General features: G+C 33.8%; 1 protein-coding gene across 1 annotated transcript in view; it reads right to left on the reverse strand.

Annotated features, from left to right (window-relative positions):
* The window catches only part of Gnat3 (G protein subunit alpha transducin 3), a 40,120-nt gene extending 26,203 nt beyond the window's left edge, over nucleotides 1-13,917 (reverse strand). Inside the window, exons 1-2 of the mRNA XM_069997264.1 lie at nucleotides 13,800-13,917; nucleotides 952-994 (exon numbers count right to left, since the gene is read on the reverse strand). Of these exons, the coding sequence (XP_069853365.1) occupies nucleotides 952-994; nucleotides 13,800-13,917 (161 nt within the window). The remainder of the gene's footprint in view (nucleotides 1-951; nucleotides 995-13,799) is intronic.
* Nucleotides 13,918-14,273: the final 356 nt, after the last annotated feature.

A 14,273-nucleotide genomic window follows, 5' to 3' on the forward strand; every position in this document is an offset into this window, starting at 1 on the left:
TGGCTAGATCAGAAATAAATTCATTCAATAAATTTTAGTCCATTGTCAAGAATTGGAATTGAAAAATTATCTTAACTATTAAAATGATAATTTTGAATAAACCTTAGATTTCCTTGGTGGAACAAGTTTGGGTGACTCTGAGTTTATCAAAAAAATGAGAAAATAGCTTTCACAAAGAAATATGATAAATGGAAATTTTAAAAAATCTTCTTGAAGTTGGACTTGAAGAAATACGAAAATGTCATGGCTTTTCCACCACTGCATAAATTAGTTTCTATGAGAAAAGTATCTTCTGCTACAAGCTAGTTTTTAGATTTGTTCAAATTAAAAGAGCTTTTACTGGTATTTTCTCACTGAAATATGTGCTAAAGAGAAGAAATTAATTGCATAAGTTTCTTCTTCTACCAATGCATACAGACTGACTACAGCTCCATGAAACAATGTTATAACCACTAATAGATACTTAGATTGCAATCCAACAATTTTGTCATTAAATAGTTTCTTTCTTTAGTATAACATAAAAAAGAACAAGATTTTTCATGCATAATTTATAAATAAACTAAAATGATTCTATCCTCCAACACCTGCTCCTCCTCATCCCCTTTCCTCTTCTCTCCTCCCAACCTGTGTTCCTATAAACTGTTGCTCTTTAAAATTCTCCATCAGTGACAGTGGCATGACTTTTCATTTATTCGTTTCTACTTATCTATAACCATTTTACTCAGATATGGCATTCTTACTTAGAATACCTTTGTGTTTATTATTTCTTTATTTTTTAAATGTAAGTTATGTTATTATTCCTCTTTTATGTTTGCTAAATAGTGGGAGTAATTGCACAGACACCGTGCTAACTCTAGCTCGCCACTCCTGAATCTCTCAAAGCATTGTAAGAATGGTCAAACACACGGACACATATCACATATTCAATACTTGACATAGTTCTGTACCTACTTCATTTGTTTAACAATAGTGCTTTTCCCAGATTCTCCTGCTCCTGCAACAAAAGGAAGAGAAAACGTCACATTCCTATGCACAGTAATATAGCCTGCCTATTCCTTTCTCATTTGCAGATCTTTAAAATACACCTTCCCTAGTATTCCATCTAAGGTGAGGAGTATATAGTAGCAAAGAAATTATAATATTACATTTAAACATAATTAGAAAAGTTATTTGTCTTCTGGCGTTGTGACCCTTTAAAATGTTTTATGATTTCCATAGACTCTAAGTCACAATTCTTAAATATCCCATCATATGCCTGAGAAAAGAGCAAAACAAATAAAAAGAACAATTAGGCAATAACGTTTTATTTTCAGAATTGTGAAAACTCTATTGTAATTGAAATATGGTTTCTTCAGCATCCTACTCATGTTGATAGGCAGCTATAATTGCATGTATTCATCAAAAAGAAAGTTGCTATTAACACTAAGCAAGTAATAGCAATAAGCAAACCACAGGAGCTCCCAGGAGTAAAAGGTGATAAGGGAATAGCTCAAAATGGGCTACTTATTTATAGGTGCAGGATGGAAAGAGGGGAAGGGAGGCTGAAAAGATGACATGAGATTCTGGTGGTGGTAAAGAATCAGTAATACTAAATAGAAATATGTTCATTTACATAGAACATTAATTTTAGGTGATAATGTGCAATGTAAGCTTTAGCTTGATTTATGGCATTTAATTTTTTCTGGTATTTCCTCATTTGTACATAGATTTTCTTGTGATATATATATATATATGTATGTGTATATATATATATGTATATATATACATATATATATATACATATATATATATATATATATATATATATATTTGGTCAGTCGTGGGACTTGAACTCTGGCCCTGGGCGCTGTCCCTCAGCTCTTCAGCTCAAGGCTAATGCTCTACCATGTAAGCCACAGTGCCTGTGGTTTATTGAACTGTGATCCTCAGATCTCAGCCTTCTGAGTAGGATTAAAGGTGTGAGCCACCGGTGCCATGTGGATATTTTTTATGTTTCATATTTTTAAAATTTTATTTTCTTGTAAAGATGCTGTACAGAGGGGTTACATTTACATCAGTAAGTGATAAATGCATTTCTTGTCGAGAATTGTTACTCCCTTCTTTGTTTTTCTCCTGCTATCCCTTCCCTCCCCCATCTCCTCCATTCCTCCCCCCACCTCAAAGTTGTAAAATTCATTTCCAGCATGGTGTCTTGTGAGTATCATTGTTGCAATGGGTCATCCTGTGTCCTTGTTTCAGCAATTTGTTATTCCCTTTCCCATCTTCAAATTAGATGCAAGGCACTAAAATCAAATATAGTGACAACAGAGATATACCATAGGAGGAAAAAAGAAACAAACATAATCACATAGTACATTAAAAACAACAACAAAGAAAAACTTCTTGTGTCCATATCTTGGGATTCATTTAGCTTCACATCATCTTATATGGTCATATGCACATAGCTTTTAAGCTTTTGTATTTAAATTATATTGTTTAGTTTGGCATCATCCCTGCAAACATCATGTAAAGAAACTCAACATATACCTGCTGTTTGAAAGATAGAGCATGAAATCATCTGATTTTTCAAGCTAATTAAGTAAATCCCTTCATTCTCTTAATTTTCTTGTCTATAGTAAACTGAGAATACCTATGTTACAAGATTATTAGAGGATGATAATAATATAATAAATATTTTGTAATGCACAGTGTGAAATAAAACATTAAGCAATGATTTCTGAGGCTCCATTAATATAATATCCTGGCAGTGTTATAGAAAAGAATAACGAGATTCTGCTGTAGATATCATCCATATTTTCAGCAAATAACTGGGTAACAACGTAGAACATGGACTCATATCACAATGTAGCACAAATTCAAAATAGTCAAGACACTATATATATATATATATCCTAAAACTACAAAAAGTTATAGAGAAATTAATAGCTGTAAAACTTCATAATTTTGAATTCCCAAAACTTTTGTTTAATGGATGATAAGTAGATGCACAAACAAAAATTTAAAAAAATGATGTTAGACCCAAAGCAAAGATAAAGGGCACTTCATGGGTGGTATGAAGCCTGCTCAGCATTATATCAGAGGAAGGGGTAGAGTCCAGTAAAGTTTGGTGGAGATCGGGAGGGTTTACAAGGATGCTTACAGGTGTAAGTATGAGTAATGGATGGATACTGAAAATGACTATGCCTCTGACTGTTTAAATAAGGGGAAAAAACTGTGAAAATTATACTTATTACTGTGGCTCACAAGTGGTTTGTCTCTTTTAAAGCTCAGGTTGAAATTTAATCCCCAAGATTAGCTGTTAAGAGGTGGAACCAGGTTGGATATTTAAGAGATAATAAGAACTCTGGCTTCATAAATAGATTAAGCAATTCATATTCACTGGTTAATGGATTGGGGGGGAGAGAGAGTTTGAGAGAGAGAGACACAGAGAGAGAGACAGAGAGACAGACAGAGACAAACAGACAAAGAGAGAGGGAGAGAGAGAAAGGGAGAGAGAGGGAGAAGGGAGAGAGAGGGAGGAGAGAGAGAGGGAGAAAGAGAAAGGGAGAAGAGAGAGAGGGAGAGAGAGAAAGGGAAAAGAGAGAGAGGAGAGAGAGAGAGAGAGAGAGAGAGAGAGAGAGAGAGAGAGAGAGAGAGAGAGAGAGAGAGAGAGAGAGAGAGAGAAGAGGGAAGGACGAAGGAGGAAGGAGGGAGGGAGAGGGAGGGAGAGTCTTCTTTTAAAGCTGGTGTGGCTGGGTTTTCTAAATAAGAGGTGTCATTGCTGGGTGATGCCCTGTTCTACCTTGAGAGTTTTAGCAATACAAAAGCCAAAACTTTATGCAACCTCTTGATTTGGAGCAGATTCAGACAGAAGTTAAGCCTTTTTTTTTTCCTTTAGACTGTTCCTAGTATTGCTTCAATAATATTAGCAAAAGAATATAGAGCCAGATACTTATCTACAAATCTTAGATATACAGAGCATAGGGAAAAGAAGGTATAAATTCAGATACGTTGAAATTTGAAAGTTCTGATTTTATAGGTAAGCACACACAAAAAAATAAGTGAAGTCTAACATAATAAATAGTCTACTACAACATTTAGGAAATATCACTAATATATCTCTAAAGTATTATAGCATTCTAGAATTAATATGAAATCATATCTTTTAGGATGTACCCTTAGGTTACAACTAACATTTTATTAATACAAGTATGATACTGAAATTCAGGAACTTAAGACATGATATAAATTTCCAATGAGCAGATTATTTTGTTTTCTATTAATTTTGGTGGCACAAGGTATGAGATGCTATGAGCAAGTCCCCAAATTAGCCATTTGACATATCTCAAGTTTTTGTACCTGTTTACTTGGAACAGATTTTAATATTGCAGAACTAAGGTAGTATGCAGATTTCTCAGTAAACATCCAAATTAAGAAAACCTAATAAAGATGATAAGAAATGTACTCACTAACTTGCCCATGTAATTGTAACCCTCTGTATGGTATTTTACAATAATAATAATTTAAAAAACCTAATAAAGAAAGATGTACATTTTATAAGCATGGGAAGTTATGGGCTCTGATTTGCCAAAATGGGCATGAGGTTTTGGTAAACAAAAGTAGTTGTTTTTGATAATCCCGAATTTTAATATTTTGGCTCAAATTATACTGAAATTTGTGATCTACTAGAACTTGTGGGCTATCCCCACTGGATTTTCAAACCTCCTTCACCACTTGCTATTCACTTATTTTATATTTATTTTATTTTTCTGGTACTTGGGATTGAACATTGGTCTTTAAAATATGTCAGGCAAATTGTCTACCTAACTTTAGGAATGCCCTAGCCCATTTATGTTTGGATTTTGAGAAAAGGTCATGATATGGTTGTCCAGGCAGGCATCCATTTCAAGAATTTCCTTAATCCACTTCTCAAATGATCTTCATTTGTTTCCTATCACTTACCTTTTATATGTTTATTAATTTTTCACATATTAAAAAATCCTGCTCTCTGACATCACTGTAAAGCAAATCACATAAGGACAAGAAGAACCTCATCCTGTTTGTCTCTTTAGTGAACCCAAAGTACTTAAAATAATACGTGACTCAGAGAACCCCAATGAAAGAACCAAACTTTAAAAAATCATACTTCAAAAATAAGATTTAGGGGCTGGGAAGGTGGCTCAGTGGTAGAGTGCTTGCCTTGCATGCCTGAGGCCCTGGGTTCGATTCCTCAGCACCACATAAGCAAAAGCCGGAAGTGGCACTGTGGCTCAAGTGGTAGAGCGCTCACCTTGAGCTGCAGAGCTGAGGGACAGCGCCCAGGCCCAGAGTTCAGGCCCCACGACCGGACCAAAAAAAAAAAAAACATAAGATTTAGGGCTGGGAAGGTGGCTCAGTGGTAGAGCACTTGCCTTGCATGCCTGAGGCCCTGGGTTCGATTCCTCAGCACCACATAAGCAGAAAAAGCTGAAAGTGGTGCTGTGGCTCAAGTGGTAGAGCGCTAGCCTTGAGCTGAAGAGATGAGGGACAGCACCCAGGCCCAGAGTTCAGGCCCCACGACTGGACCCAAAAAACAAAACAAAAAAAAATAAGATTTAGAGGCTGGGAAGGTGACTCAGTGGTAGAGTGCTTGCCTTGCATGCATGAGGCCCTGGGTTCAATTCCACAGCACCACATAAGCAGAAAAACCTGAAAGTGGTGCTGTGGCTCAAGTGGTAGAGCGCTAGCCTTGAGCTGAAGAGCTGAGCGACAACTCCCAGGCCCAGAAATCAGGCTCCAGGATTGACAGGAAAAAAAAAAAATTCTGTCCTTTATACTGCCCATTTTGTTCTCAAAAAATCATTTGTGTCTTCTTTTCACTGGAATATCTCTCCATGATTTACCATATTTCTGCAACTTTGATGAAGAGATATAGGTTACACCAAAATTCCATTCTATTTTCAACACATTTTGTGGTCCACGACATATCTAAATGTATTTCATTGGGGCAGCTGTCTGAAACAGCTGCCTGCTATATATGACATTAAAGAAATTAAAACAGTGAAGCCATGGGATACTACATTTCATTATTGGATGAGGCTGGATTCCTTACCTTACACAGATCCTTCCTTGTGGGTAAACACCCATAAGCCTTTTTGTGACTTTGTGTTATATGACAAAGCATGAAATTTATTTATTTATTTTTGGGGGGTCCGGTAGTGGGCCTGAACTTTGGGCCTGGGCGCTGTCCCTCAGCTCTTCAGCTCAAGGCTAGAGCTCTACCACCTGAGCCACAGCACCACTTCTGGCTTTTTTCTTTTTGCTTATGTGGTGCTGAGGAATCGAACCCAGGGCCTCAGGCATGCAAGGCAAGCGCTCTACCACTGAGCCACCTTCCCAGCCCCAAAGCATGAAATTTAAAACAAATTTGGTGAATGTAAAAATCAACCGAGGTAATTTCCTAGAATTTCTTCATAGAAGAAACCTCACACATAATTCCAACCTGGCATGATGGTTTTATTTAAAAGAGATGGATTTATTCAATAATAAAGTATCTAAAAATAAAACTATATTTGAATATCACTTATCTATTCCAGAAAACAAATGACTATACTACTTAGTGTGAGGCACAGAGGTATTGTGAGAGTGGCAAAATAGAAATAAGTATTTTTCAGGACATTTTGGGTTGCTGGATTTAGAAACCTTGCTTTTTTTCAATAGGGTATGTATAGGTTAGAATGAAAATTATCTAATTAAGTAATGCTTTTTGTGTGTGTGTATGCTTGTTCTGGGTCTTGAACTCAGGACCTTGATCCTGTCCCTGAGCTTTATTGATCAAGGCCGCACTCTACCACTGGAGCCACTTCCAGCTATTTTGGTATTTAATTGGAGATAATAGTCTCACTGATTTCTCCACCCAGGCTGGCTTCAAACTGCACTCCTAAGATCTCAGCCTCCAGAAGCTAGAATTGCATGCATAAGTTACCAGCACCTGGCTTAGACAACTCTTTTTTTTTTTTATTAAACTCATTTGAAAGTTACAAAGTTGTGGGAATATGGTGGGAAAGTGAATGGACTCTAGAAATTAAGTACTTGCAGATGCATTAGCATTAAATTTTTCTTCAGCCATATGGAAAATACTGTAGAAAACATGGACCAATAAAATAATATTTTTCTCTATAAAATTGCTCTTAAGTTCTATATTATTTATGATTTCCACAATGAAGTAAAAGTTAGATCTTTCTCATTTAAATCAGGTATTTACATTTTGAATAATGAATGTTTGCAATATGTTTCTAGAATATGGGCAGGGGATTAGTGTGGTCACTGAGTTTATGCCTAGCATGCATAGGGTACTAGGGTTCATTTCCATCATCATGAGACAAACAAAACTTGGAACTGTCTGAATATGTGTGTCACTGAAATAGGTATCAACTAGGGACTACTGTCCATCTGACAAAAAATAAAGCCGTTTCTGAATTTCATCTTGTGTCTATTATAGACAAGTCCAAAATTTAGAGAATTCAAGTGTCTTTTAGTCTATGTCAGAGAGTTGAAGTACACTAGGAAAAGTCTTTAGTCATTCCAAGTACCACATGAGTAAGTTTCAAGAGCCCTTAAAGATACAAAATTCCTACAATGCCCCTTACATAAGATGACAAGACATTTGCTCATAATCTATGTACTTTAAATCTAGATTACACATAATACCCAATACAACATAAATGCTATGTAAATAATTGTTATAACTAATATTGTTTGGGACATTATAACAAGAAAATCTCTACATACATTGAGTAAAATGCCTCACTTTTTTTTCTAGCTCTTTCAACCTTTGACATGTTGGATGCACACAAAGCAAGCCCAGGAATACTGAGAGCCAACTACATTGCCATATGCCCTGGAATTTCTAGTTATTCCTGAGACTAGTGAATATACCATAGCAATTACTTGTAATTTAGATGACAATTCATTATATATTGAAGGTGGGCATAATAATCAAAGGCCTTTGGAAAGTAGCTAGGAGCTTTTCATGAAACTAAGTATTAAAAGTTAATTGTTTTTCTTCAAAATGTGTCTGGACCATCCTTGTGCTATGTGACTTCAATGTTCTATGTGCAAATCTTGTAAAATCAAATATATCATTGGCATGAAAACTCTAAAGAAAAGCCAATCTGTGTAAAGTCTCTTTCAGTATTTAAAAATCCATTGCAAATTTATTTTGGAAATGAACGATTCAATCCAATTCTCAGATTGATTGTGGGTCTGAGTTCACAGGCACTCTTCCATTCTTAGAGGATGAGATCATGTTCCAAAGCCAAAGATAGACATAGTAGCAGCATGTTCACATGTGTTGGTGGTGCCCTGAAATGATCTCTTCCTTCTAAACTGTGGACATCACTAACATTTTCTGGGTCAAAGGCTACAGAGGGTTTTTTAAAATTTTTTTACGAGATTTACATCTTTATTTCCAGTAAATGTTCAAATGATTGAGTAATTGCAGTTGTATTTAGCTCAACTTTAAAGCAAACTATGTTGTTATTAATAAAAGGGACTTCTGGATTCTGTTCCACATTTTTATTCAAATATTTAAAACTATAAACTGTATACAACTATTCTTATGGCTAAAACACATAAGATGAGCTCTTGGCTTTTTTAAGCCATTTTTGTAAATGCCATAAAATTATGTCACATTACAGTAGAGAGGAGCCTTAGGAATGGCTCATCTCTGTGAATACTTTCATTCAGCACCTGAGAAAAGTGAGTCCCATGACAAGAATGCTTGTCCCAAGGGATTATAATGCTTATCAAAAGCTCTATGTCTACTTTGAAATAAAGAAACTTGTATCTCTTATTAATTTATGCCATATTGATTTTTTCTAGGCATACAATGATGATATCAATATTAAAATGTGTTCAATACTTGTATAAGTTATTTAGTAAACACTTGCTTTAAATTAATATGATAGCCATACTTTCAAAGAAATAATTGACATTGTAGTGTCAGCTTTCTCAGACTGGGCAAAACAGGTTTAGAGTCTTTTTTGAGAATAATTTTGTTTGGATTCTTTTTAAATGCATTTTTTTCTTTTCTTTCTTTGGTACTGGGGATCTAACCCAGGACGTTGCATTTGCTAGGCAAGCACTTTAGCAATGAGCTACATCCCAGCCTGAGAATAATTTTGTTCAGTCTAATTCTGTGTCTCTTGCACATGATAGCTATTCAAGTAGTCTAGACTTACAATGAGAAAAATGGAAGAGGCATTCTTAATGCTTTTGGAATTAAGCAAGCATGAGCTTGTATTAATTTCCAGTTACATGTTTCTTTATAATCTCTGTGACAGTCAGTTTCCTCTATTTTAAATTGAGTTAGTACTATTTACATTGAAAGTCTCTTGAGGTTTATACTACAGTTAGAAATGACCTAGAACATATTGTAACATAGAGTCAGCTTTCATCATTTTCTCAAGTATGTGCTCTCATCTTGGTAGAGAATCCTTTCAAGTATAATGTCTTCCATTACTTTAATACTTTTCTTGTGGAACATAATTTTGAGACATTTTATCCTCTGAATCACACTGAAAGACATTCTGATATAATAGAATAGCATGAGAATGCCCAGAGCTTGTTTTAAAACAGAATATTTTTGTACTACAGAGCACAATGAATTTGCCTTCTTTTTTTTTCTTCATTGCTTCCTTACAAACCAAGCCTGTATTTCTGAAAGTTTTCCCTTCATACAGTTTTAAACTTTAGCTCTTACCAAAGAGCTTCTTTCAGAAATCGCATGAATATATTTGATTATTTCAGCCTCTATCTGGTCATCTATTAGATTCCATTGTATTGTTTAAAAATACAGGTTTCTAAATCAGTATTTTGTTTAACTTCTGTAGGTTTAAAATTTATCCAAGGAAGTATAAGAGGAATAAACAAACAGTGATTATTATTTCCTTTGTGGAACAAGAAAATATACAAATGTTCTGCTAGTTAAGAGTATGTAGCACTCACATATTGTTCTGTCCTCATATCTTTCCAACTAAGTCTTACTGGAATGGAAAAGGCGTGAACTGTCAACTTTCCCCCAAATCCCTGAAACTGTACTGAGGAGGAAAAGGTCATGGACAGGAAGCTGTCTTAGCTTACAGTCTATTCTGTTAACAGGAAACCATTCATCATTATAAGTCATTGTTCACTACCTATGGCCAACAATGCTGAAGTTCATCATTAAAAGTAATAATGACTGTAGATTTCTGTACATACTGTGTATCTGGGTAAGAAGATCCTCTCTACTTTGATAAGTGTTTTGCTTACAAATGAATGAAGAGTTTAATTTATTTTTGTGTCTCTTCATATTAAATGCTATGACTTTTCTTCTTTAATATAATAGATAATATTATTTGAGGTTCTTATAGTCTTTCATATTATTCCTAAGAGAATCTCTTATATCAGTCCCCTCTCCTCTGGTTGTATTTTTGGAATCCTGGAATCATTATCATTTATTTCTGCACTGTTGGTGAGAATGACTAGTTTGTTTTAGTCTTGAGCAAATTTTGTTGTCGTCAAGTAATGAGTTGAAAATTTCTAAAAAGAATTGTGTAATTATAAAATTTTCTGTTCATGATCTACTAAGTAGAATTTATTTGTGAAGCATTATGAGTATATTTGTAAATAAATTCAGACCTTGCCTAGTGCCAGAAAATGAATAATAACTGAATGTTATCTTTTTAGTTTGAAATTTACACATTTGAGATAATGGTAAAGATTATCAAATTCTAAGAGTAAATTTTATTTTAGTAATTATGAGTGAGTTTTTTTCACTTTTTTTTTTTTTTTGGTCAGTCGTGAGGTTTGAACTCTGTGCTTGGGCTCTGTCCCTGCACTCTTTAGCTCAAGGCGAGAGCTCTACTGCTTGAGCCACAGCACCACTTCCAATTAGTGAGTTTTTATAATATGAAAATAATCATAATTCTCATACTATAATACTAAAAATATTAAGCCAGGAGCCGGTGGCTCACGCCTATAATCTTAGCTAACCAGGTGCCTGAGATCTGAGGATCACGGTTCAAAGACAGCCCTGGCAGGAAAGGCCATGAGACTCTTATTTCCAATAAACCACTAGAAAAGCGGAAGTGGTGCTGTGGCTCAAGCAGTAGAGTGCTTGCCTTGAGCTGAAGAACACAGGGACAGCGATCAAGCCCAAATTTGAAGCCTCACTACCGACCCCCCCACAAATATGTGTATCTATAGATAGATACACACACACACATACATATACATATATATATTCATGTTTGGCAAATATGTATTTGTGAATAAGAAGGGCCATTTGAAAAACCTGAAAATATTAGTTAACTATAATAATAAGTACATTTTAAAAAGATATTCTTTGATCCAGATTTATATTTTTTATGTTTTATGATTGAAGGAATGTTTTAAGAAAATAAAGCTTGGCTGACAATATTGAAATTAATAATATAATTTTTACAATCCAGTACACAGAAAATTTATAAGAGATTTTATAATGGAAAAGGACACTCAAGATCACTTTCTACAATAGTGTTGAAAATAATTGGCTAAAAGCTACTCCAATATCATAAGTGAATAGTAGTAGAGTGAATGCTAACTGCTTAGGAAAAATGTAAAGAAGTACTCCAGTATGAACAAAGTATAATTTTTTCAACTTCCCCTAGTGCTCCAAATCTAACTCTTACGAAGGAATTTTGTAAAAACACAAAGAAACATAATAAAAAGAAATAAATAATTTCAAACTGAAATTTGAATTAATAGTAAAGGAGACAGAAAAATGCAAATGCATTTCATATTTGATCCCACAATTCAATTATAGGTATTTCTAATGAATAGAAATACAGTTTAAGCAAATATATGTAAACAAAATTTTAAAAGCTAAAGGAACAAAGAGAACACTTTGTTCAATAGATTTTCTTTCCTATTAAAATGTACTCTTTCTGAAATATCTTATAGTATTTATTAAAATATATTCTTTACATTAAAGAATATATTAAAATATATTTTTAGATATTATGTTTACAATGTCATATGGTTAACACATGACAATGTTGTCTTTATAGAAGGAATCAAACAAGATAGTATTTCATGAATAATCATCAATATTTCCTAGAACCTGTTCATCTGTTAAAAGCAGAAATTTGACATATGTATCATAATTTTACTGTCATCCTTTAATTATACAGCAGAAATTTGTTAGTTCTTCAGATCTAGTAAATATTGTTTCCAATACTATGAAACTGCTCTACCTACTTTATAGTACATGGTAAATTTGGGAAGTTATTCTTATGTGTTTTAACATCTAGAATATCACCAAACAATGAGGATCAAGCCAAAGAATGAATTCTCTCAAGCGTGTTCCTGCTTTTTGTAAATAGGGGGGGGCTAGGTTCAAGATCAAGCATTACTAAGTTTAAGCTAATTAGTATCATGTCACATATACACTGTTACCTAGACCACATTAGCAACTGAGGTTTTGAGACAAACCAAATAGATCTATTATCTGAAGATATTTGATAGTGAGATAGTGGGAAATTACTTTAGAACATTTTATGTCACCTTTATGAGGCCAAAGTAAATTTAAAAGTTGTGGTATAACTAATTTGAGTATAAATCAAAAATAAGAAAGAAGGCAGAGATGTTGCAAGATTATCTTTCATAAAGTTTGTGAGTGGCTCAAAAACTTTAAACTCAAGAAGAATCTAGGATCCAGAAGGGATTCTTAAGTCAAATCCTTGAAATACAATGGAGATATGACAAATGAAGATAATTTTATTCATTTTGTATAAATAGAAATTGACTAAATACCTCAGTGCACATGCTATTGGAATCAAACAAATATAACATATTACATGGTTACCTGGGCATTATGTACAAATGTAATTATCTAGAAACTTAATCATTAGTACCAATAATAATTCTTTCTAATATAAACATTATGTTTGTGTGTGCATGTACATTTGTGTGTGTATGTATGTGATCTACTGATTTTCAGGCTCTATTTTTTAATAGTCTCTATTTCATACATCTATCAAATTTGATTTTCAATTATATATTTTCAGTCATTTGTAAATATTTTTAGTGAGCTTTTTTTCCTTCACAATTGAATCTCCAATTGATCTAACAGACCCATCTCAAGAGTCATTACTTTCATCAGGTTTAATTTTATTTGTCTATCACTAAATTATAGTATTAGTATTTTCAATTTTTGGCTTTAATTTGTGTTAATCCAACTTTATTAAATTTTAGTTGTACTAAAATATTTAAAAATAGAAGATACACTGAAAGTTGTGAATTGGATAAATATATGTATTATAAAAAATGAGTTACATGGAGTACTTTTTAGTGAGAGAAGTATCCTTAGCAGTATTCAATGTTTATAAAGTAATAGTAATATAATTTAAAGTACATTAGCATTATTCTTGAAACAATTTGAGAGTGGTTGATTTACATATCATGTATAAATAGCAAATCAACTTTGCAACCAAGTCACTCAACATAGTTTTCCCCATACAAACGAATAAAGATCTTTTTAACTTGAAAAATATTATTATAATAAATATATATTTATGTATAAATAATTACAATATATATGAGTTTTCTTATCATAATGATAAATCACATGATTGACACAGATAAGTTGAAACCACTAATAAATATTTATCTCTTAAGAAAGCATGTAATATAATGCTAAACTACTTATTTCAAAACATATTTTGTAATAAATCCCTACATGTAGTAATATGCTGGAAATTAATGTTTAAGAAAAGTACGTCAGAAATGAAGAAAATAGGGTTTTGAAAGCGAAATGTTACCTAATAGCAGCAACTTTACAGTTCTTGCATCTCTCTCAGCATCTTCCTGAAGCTTTTTCTCCAGTTCTCTTGACCTTTTGGCTGATTCCTTGCCCTCTGAACTAATTCTGCTTCCCATTTTGCAGTGCTAGACACTGATCAGCTTATTTGCTCAAACTTCTTCAAACACAGAACACAGTCTTGGTTTGGAGATGGGATTTAAGAGGAAAGCTTGCTAAGGTAGTCAACAGCCCATTCCCCCACACTAAGAGTCTGCTTTGACTAAGGCCCATGCATTTTGATCTGACACCTGATCAAGGGGTAAAGCCATGAATCCCTGGTAGAAACAGAAGAGGAAGTTCATTATGCTTTCAAATTAAATGGTCACTTCTGGCACAGCTTCAAAACCATGCTTATCTGCCTTAAAAATACCATTAAAAATGGAGAGTGCTGTCCAAATGTATACTAAAGATGATTGATCTACAGTGATCAATT

The sequence above is a fragment of the Dipodomys merriami genome, unplaced genomic scaffold, assembly GCF_024711535.1.
Source record: "Dipodomys merriami isolate MVZ:Mamm:240054 unplaced genomic scaffold, mDipMer1.0.p SCAF_5, whole genome shotgun sequence".
NCBI lineage: Eukaryota > Metazoa > Chordata > Mammalia > Rodentia > Heteromyidae > Dipodomys > Dipodomys merriami.